Source organism: Coregonus clupeaformis, chromosome 18, assembly GCF_020615455.1.
Source record: "Coregonus clupeaformis isolate EN_2021a chromosome 18, ASM2061545v1, whole genome shotgun sequence".
Classification (NCBI taxonomy): Eukaryota; Metazoa; Chordata; class Actinopteri; order Salmoniformes; family Salmonidae; genus Coregonus; species Coregonus clupeaformis.
In genome coordinates, this window is record NC_059209.1 from 50,383,951 (window position 1) to 50,390,753 (window position 6,803).

At 44.5% G+C, this 6,803-nt stretch overlaps 1 protein-coding gene across 2 annotated transcripts; it reads left to right on the forward strand.

Moving 5' to 3' along the window:
- Positions 1-226: 226 nt before the first annotated feature.
- Positions 227-6,342, forward strand: LOC121530947 (S-adenosylmethionine synthase). Of its 2 annotated transcripts, XM_041836345.1 has the most exons (8): positions 228-757; positions 1,743-1,820; positions 2,049-2,284; positions 2,489-2,632; positions 2,864-3,082; positions 3,295-3,477; positions 3,598-3,731; positions 4,377-6,342. In XM_041836345.1, the coding sequence occupies exons 1-8, from the start codon at positions 664-666 to the stop codon at positions 4,477-4,479; spliced, it is 1,191 nt and encodes a 396-aa protein (XP_041692279.1). In that variant the 5' UTR covers positions 228-663; the 3' UTR covers positions 4,480-6,342. The 2 variants fall into 2 exon arrangements, with proteins under 2 accessions (XP_045082852.1, XP_041692279.1); XM_045226917.1 differs by lacking the exon at positions 4,377-6,342 and having other exon boundaries at positions 227-757; positions 3,598-3,735.
- The last annotated feature ends 461 nt before the right edge of the window (positions 6,343-6,803 follow it).

Consider the following 6,803-nt stretch of genomic DNA (forward strand, 5'->3'; position numbering starts at 1 on the left):
ATACATTTATTCCACCAATACAGGCAATTTATGTAGCTACAGGAAAACTCTGTGGCAATATTGTGGCCTAATTAATGTAGTTTCCCTAAATTGGTGAAGCAAAAAGTGCATATATAAATAAACAACGGCTGATGCAATCGAACACCACAATGATGACTCGATTACACGAGAAGTAGGATGAGGAAGCACCCGATACCCAAAACAGTTGCTGTCCGTACTCCCACATTGTCGATGGTGGTCTTGTCTCGAAGGGATACATCTTTTGTCAGAAATTGACTTTCCGTAGCAGGTTTAGGAGAACTTACGCAACAGGTTAGGATAATTAATGTAGCGGGTTGGGAGGAATAGGTTAGGGTTAGGAAAGGGTTAGCTAAAATGTACAAAAACAACTTTTGACGTCAATTCGACAAAAGCAGTATCCCATCTAGACATGATCGTCAATGGTTGGTTCCACCCCCCTGTATGGTCAAACGCTCCCTACGGTGACGTCTCTGAATTTGTGAATAAATAATCGAGCGCCACGACCGAAAGATCGTGAATACACGGCATGAACTGACTGAGGTGAAGTCGCAGGAGGACACGAGAAACTAGTTATTAAAAGCCACATCATTTAGCTAGCTACGACATTACTTTATTTTATCTCCCAAACGAAGAACGCTAACAATGATGAACGGACAGATGAACGGTTTTCATAACTCCCTTATTGATGAGGACTGCTTCCTATTCACCTCGGAGTCAGTAGGAGAAGGACACCCTGGTAAGAACTAACTAGATACAAATACACCCTATAATAATAAATACTTATGACTTGGCTTAGTACCTATTTATTTAGATATAGGTAACTAACGTTAGCTTGCGAGCACACACATGCAAATCGGTGGTGCTTAGCCTAGCTTGCTAGCTAGCTAACATGCTTAGCTAACTACCTGCAGATCAAACCACGCCATAAGCATCTTGCATAAAAGCCGCATGTGAGGCCCAACTGCATGGTTCTTGCTTTATTAACCAGCTAGCTACTTTGCTGAGCGTTGTTAACATGGCCTTTATTGGACAATAATATCCGTCCTAGGGATTGAGGCGCTTAAAAACGATGTATATACTCGAGTCGTCATAAGTATGCCTAATTCAATAGCGCGTTTGCCCGGGCCGAGCCATATAGATCTCGAAGATTCGGACTAGTTTGCGCGCGAGCTCTCGGGGTACGCTATCTATACTAGCGTTTTGTTGCTATGTAAGGATCTCTAAATATACTTTATTAAGTGTTCCATCCCTTGTCTCGACGGTTCGTAGTTTACCTTTAGATATCCCAACAAATAAGAGCGTTTTTTATTTTATTTACACACGAACCCGCGGAAATGGTGCCGGGTTTAGCCCCATTGCACGGCTACGAGTACAAGGTGTTCCCCGCTTCAGCCTCTCCCACCATCACCATAATCCTGAGAGATGGTACAGCATGTGTACAACTAGAACTGCAGTCAGTATCCAAACAGAAAAACACTTCAATTATTCCCATCAGTGTCATTTAGCAGACGCTCTGACTTAGTGAGTGCATACATTTTCATACTGGCCCCCCGTGGGAAACGAACCCACAACCCTGGCGTTGCAAGCGCCATGCTCTACCAACTGAGCTACAGGGGACTACACACGATTTACACGCTCTGTTCACGCAACCAACGTTGTACAAATGTCTGTAGGCTTGTGAACTAGAGGTGCCAACTGTGTTCTTCCCCATTTTTATATAGATAAGATTTGCGACCAGATCAGTGATGCAGTGCTTGACGCCCATCTCAAGCAGGATCCTGATGCCAAAGTTGCTTGTGGTAAGAAAAAGCACCTCCTTTGTATGATGCAATTTCTAACTGCCCTGGAGTCAGCTGTGACCACAACAATGAAAGCACCTCATTCAACTCTTGATGCTGCATCTTCATGTGTAGTAGGCCTATATTATGGCACCAGTCCCCTGAGTTTTTGCCAGATGAGTATTGATTGATATGTGTCCTCTGAAAGGATATGGTTATAATGTACTCTTCCCCTTCCACCTTTCTCAGAGACTGTTGCTAAGACTGGGATGATCCTGCTGGCAGGTGAGGTGACGTCGCATGCTACAGTGGACTATCAGAAGGTTGTTCGCGACACCATCCGCCACATCGGATACGATGACTCCTCCAAAGGTTTTGACTATAAGACCTGCAACGTGCTGGTGGCCCTAGAGCAGCAATCTCCAGACATCGCCCAGGGTGTTCATATCGACCGCAATGAGGAGGACGTAGGGGCAGGGGACCAGGTATGTGTTGTGCAGAGGACCGCTGCAGTAGCAATGTTAGCTGTGCATTTATTTAACATTTACATTTTAGTCATTTAGCAGACGCTCTTATCCAGAGCGACTTACAGTTAGTGAGTGCATACATGGGTAATTTTTTAAAAATGTATACTGTTAAAATTGGAGCTTTCCTTTCTGATGTAACAGTTATACGTTTTCTATCCTCAGGGCCTGATGTTTGGGTATGCCACTGATGAGACTGAGGAGTGCATGCCCCTCACTATTATGCTCGCCCACAAGCTCAACGCTAAGATGGCTGAACTGCGTCGCAATGGCACCCTGCCCTGGCTCCGGCCTGACTCCAAGACCCAGGTAAGCAGCCAGTGTGTGATTGATAGGCGGTTTACATTAGGTTAACTTGAGGAAATGTCTGTAAAACTGGTTTGTCCTAGTTTATTTATCACACCCATCAGATGAGTGCAATATTACTTTTCTTATTCAATCTTTCCAACCTGGTTGCGGCCAGCTGTAACTCCAGCATTGAACTAGTTTTAATCCATGCCTGCTGTTGTACAACCCTGCTGACGTTCTCTCTGTGTGTAGGTGACCGTTCAGTACCGCCAGGACCGTGGCGCCATGCTGCCAGTGCGTGTCCACACCATTGTGGTCTCTGTGCAGCATGATGAGGACATCTGCCTGGATGAGATGCGTGACGCTCTGAAGGAGAAGATTGTCAAGGCTGTCGTGCCCTGCATTTACCTGGATGACGACACCATCTATCACATGCAGCCCAGCGGACGCTTCGTCATCGGAGGCCCACAGGTGAGACTAAGGGGTGGAGGTAGGATTGGGCATCTAGGACCTGGGACTCTGAGCTTGAAAGGGGGGGGAAGCTAAAGTATATTTAATGGATGAGCTTGTTTAACTGATCACATCTTTTTACAATGATATTTGATTCCATATTTATTTTACTGCTGTTAGAAATATGTCTGGGTAAAGGAATGACCATGAACTATTCATCCTTTCCCTTGCAGGGTGACGCTGGCCTGACGGGCCGTAAGATAATTGTTGACACTTATGGCGGCTGGGGGGCCCATGGTGGAGGAGCCTTCTCAGGGAAGGACTACACTAAGGTGGACCGCTCTGCTGCCTACGCTGCCCGCTGGGTGGCCAAGTCTCTGGTGAAGGCGGAGCTGTGCAAGAGGGTCCTGGTTCAGGTGAGGGCAGGGTGATATTGATACGCCTCATGCACATAAATCACAGGAGCAAAGGGGTGCCACAAGATTAAACTTAAAGTCTGCTGTATGTTTATTCTTCATGCATCTATGCTACATCAGGTTGCCTATGCCATCGGAGTGGCCCACCCCCTCTCAATCTCCATTTTCCACTATGGCACATCCCAGAAGAGTGAGAGGGAGCTGCTGGACATCGTCAAGAAGAACTTTGACCTTCGTCCTGGTGTCATTGTCAGGTAAAGTATATCCCTCTGACGCTGTGTGCCTCTATCCGAATCTCCCTCATGTTACTCACACTTCCGGTCTTTCGGTTCTGCCTAAACTGTCACAGCCAGTGTTCAGAGATGGCTCTAACCCTTTACTGAATGATTTGCAGTGTGATTACTGTCGTACCGTTTACTGCTCTGCTGCTTTCTGTTTGGCTTTGTGTCAATCAGGGCTTGTGATCAGTTTGCCAACCCTTGCTTTAAATGCCAGTACAGTATGTAATGTTAAAGCTTGGAGGGTTGAGGTCTGTTCTGCTAGATTGCATGTTTAATTACCCAGCATGAGGAAAGGTTTCCTGCTCCCATCCAATTGGAAGGTCATAGGGTTCTCAGACCTTGTTAAAGTTCAATGCCATTTATAAATGGGATCAGTGTGCTTTCCATCTCCAAGCTGCAGTCCCTACACTGCTCAAGGATGAGTTGATTGGCAGGGTAAGTGTCGACGCTTCACTCACCTCTCTTTTTACAAGCTGGCCTAATGAACCTTTCTGATCATGGTTTTCTTGCTGTGGCTCGACACTCCCTATTGGCTGATTTGAGCGTCATGGCTGTGATTGTTGCTCTGAGGTCATTTTCTGTGACGGGCCTCTAAAATGAATCGATTGTGTATTCCAGGGAGCTGGAGCTGAAGAAGCCAATGTATCAGAGGACCGCTGCCTACGGCCACTTTGGCCGGGAATCCTTCCCATGGGAGGTGCCCAAAAAGCTCAAATACTAAACCTGTCAAGCTTTTTTCTCCCAGGCCTGTTGGTGTATACTACAGAGAAGCCTACATGGTCTCGGGGTAAAAGGCCCTTAAAAACCCCTTCCCTCTTAATGGCATATTAAAACCCGATCTACCCCTCAATGCACCCCCCAACCCCCCTTTCTAATTCTGCTCTGTCATCTGTACTGTCTTTTTGCTGTTAGTAGTATAAGCTCTAACATTCTCAAAATATTTCAGAAAAGTAATGTTGAGAGAATAAAAGGGTGTTAGCTAGCTACCCGATAATCACTGAAATGTGCACCCTGTGCTTCATTGTCCCCTTTGAGGAGGTCCTGAAGTACCCTGGTCTTCCATTGATGTCCCTCACACTACAACTCCTAGCCCCTGCCCAGCCTTAATAAGGAACTGTAAATACTGCAGTTTGGTTATCTGGGCTTAGCTGTCCTTATACTTAATCAGCTTGGAAATGTTTTGCTACCGTTAAGTCTAATGACTTACCAAGGCTACACATTTATATAATGTTCATTTACTGGTGCTACGGATGTAAGGGACACCGCTCGACGCAAACAGTTTAGGGAAGCCGTATTTGTATTTATTAGGGATCCCCAGCAGCTGCTCTTCCTGGGGTCCCCCCCCCCAATCTTTCCTTTTAGTGTAGACTTTTCTTTGTTAGTCTGGTATTGAGGCACCCCTCATCCTTCTCCCTCCCTTTTTCAAGCTTTCTCTTCCCTTATCCTTATGGAGGATATAAAAAGGGCACGATTTTTAAGGGTCAGTGGTTGCTGTTTTTCAAAAATGCTATGCATTGCATGCTGAGTAACAAACACAAATCTTTATTGTCAAGTTCTTGAATAAGCGCAGTAAAGTCTCGGATGCCCCTGCAGATGTCTGTGCTGTTTTCTGACGTAATACAGAAAAGTCAGAAGCTGCTATGTCACTGCGAAGGTCTGTAGGGATGTTTGATTTTATACTTGATTGTTTAAAATATCTCATTGGATTGTCTTATTAATACTGATGTTTCAATTTTAAACAAACCCTTCAAAAGGTACTGTAATTTCCTTCTGTTTTTTTTATTTATATTTTATAAAAAATTGTTTAAGGTCAAGGCAAGCCTTCCTTGGGTATTGGTGGCAGGTGTAGCTACAAAGAAACCATCATTTTTATCCTGAAGAAGAGCAGTCTTTGCCACAATGCATAGCTCTTACTACTAGCAAACAATATAAAACAAACCATTTTGAGTATTTATTTGTTCTCTGAAACTTGGCGTGGCTACAGGAGCCAATGGATTCAGAAGGCAGCTTAAAAACAAGGTTTTAATCACATTTTGACTTGACTGAATGCCGTAACTAAGTTACATTTTCAGTGTTTCTCTCGTGGTTCCAAAGTGTCATACAGAAAAGCTTTGGTCTGCTTCCACAGGGAACTGTCACTGGCTGATGTGATGAGTATGTTGCTATTTTGACCCGCAGATTATTTTGGGTGAGAATTGTATTAACCATACAAGTCTACTGTTCTCCTAACTCCCCCACCTTATCCTTACATTAAGAGATGGCAAAGTTTGGCTGGTGTTGTACAGAGAAACCAGCCTTGTTTACAAGCTGTCTCTTGTTTGTATGGGTAGGGTTTCCCTTGCCACTTTGGTTTTGTTTCCTGTTACCGCTCGGAGCCTAGTCTGCCGGCTACTGTGAGTAAAAGTGCCTTTTCTATTTCCTCCCCCCAATCCCTGTACTGAACCCCTTTCTCCCCTCCTGTTCTCTATCAACATGCGTCTGACATCCTGAGGAACAGGTAGCTTGTCTCAATTCTGTCTTCAGAGGTTGGATACTGATTCCTCATGTCAAAGATCTGAAATAAATGGCTACTTTCCTTCATGAAGCATGTTTCTGGTGTCTCATTCATTGTCAGTTTTGGGTTTTTACTGTAGTATTTGAAAAGGAAATTTGCATTCATTAAATGTCACATTATTGTTTGACCAGTGGTTCCACTAAAAGTCATAAGTAGCTAATGGTATTATTAGACGGGTCGGTCGTGGTGAATATAAATTTAAGTAAAACATTTTTAATTTGCTGTAATCCCATGTGTTTCTGGGTATTTAAGCCATGGAGAACACCTGTTCCATAACTGATTATGCAGCACAGAGCTGTTAACCTGAAATGCCCTCTGGACACTACTGCTCTTTTATGTAATGGTAGTATCTTGCCTTAAGGTGATCCCAACCAAGACCCAAGTCCCCGACACTTTGTTATGGTGGCTGTGCCAGGGTGTCGTTTCCCCAACAGTGACTCGTTAGGATGACTATTTAGTCAACAAGCCAGAGTAAATATTATGGTGAGAAA

Bases quoted from the DNA above. Each gene is read 5' to 3' on its own strand.
- LOC121530947 (XM_041836345.1), top strand. From the start codon at position 664: ATGATGAACGGACAGATGAACGGTTTTCATAACTCCCTTATTGATGAG. The intron at 758-1,742 runs GTAAGAACTAAC...ATTTTTATATAG, and splicing joins AGTAGGAGAAGGACACCCTG to ATAAGATTTGCGACCAGATC. The intron at 3,083-3,294 runs GTGAGACTAAGG...TTTCCCTTGCAG, and splicing joins TCGTCATCGGAGGCCCACAG to GGTGACGCTGGCCTGACGGG.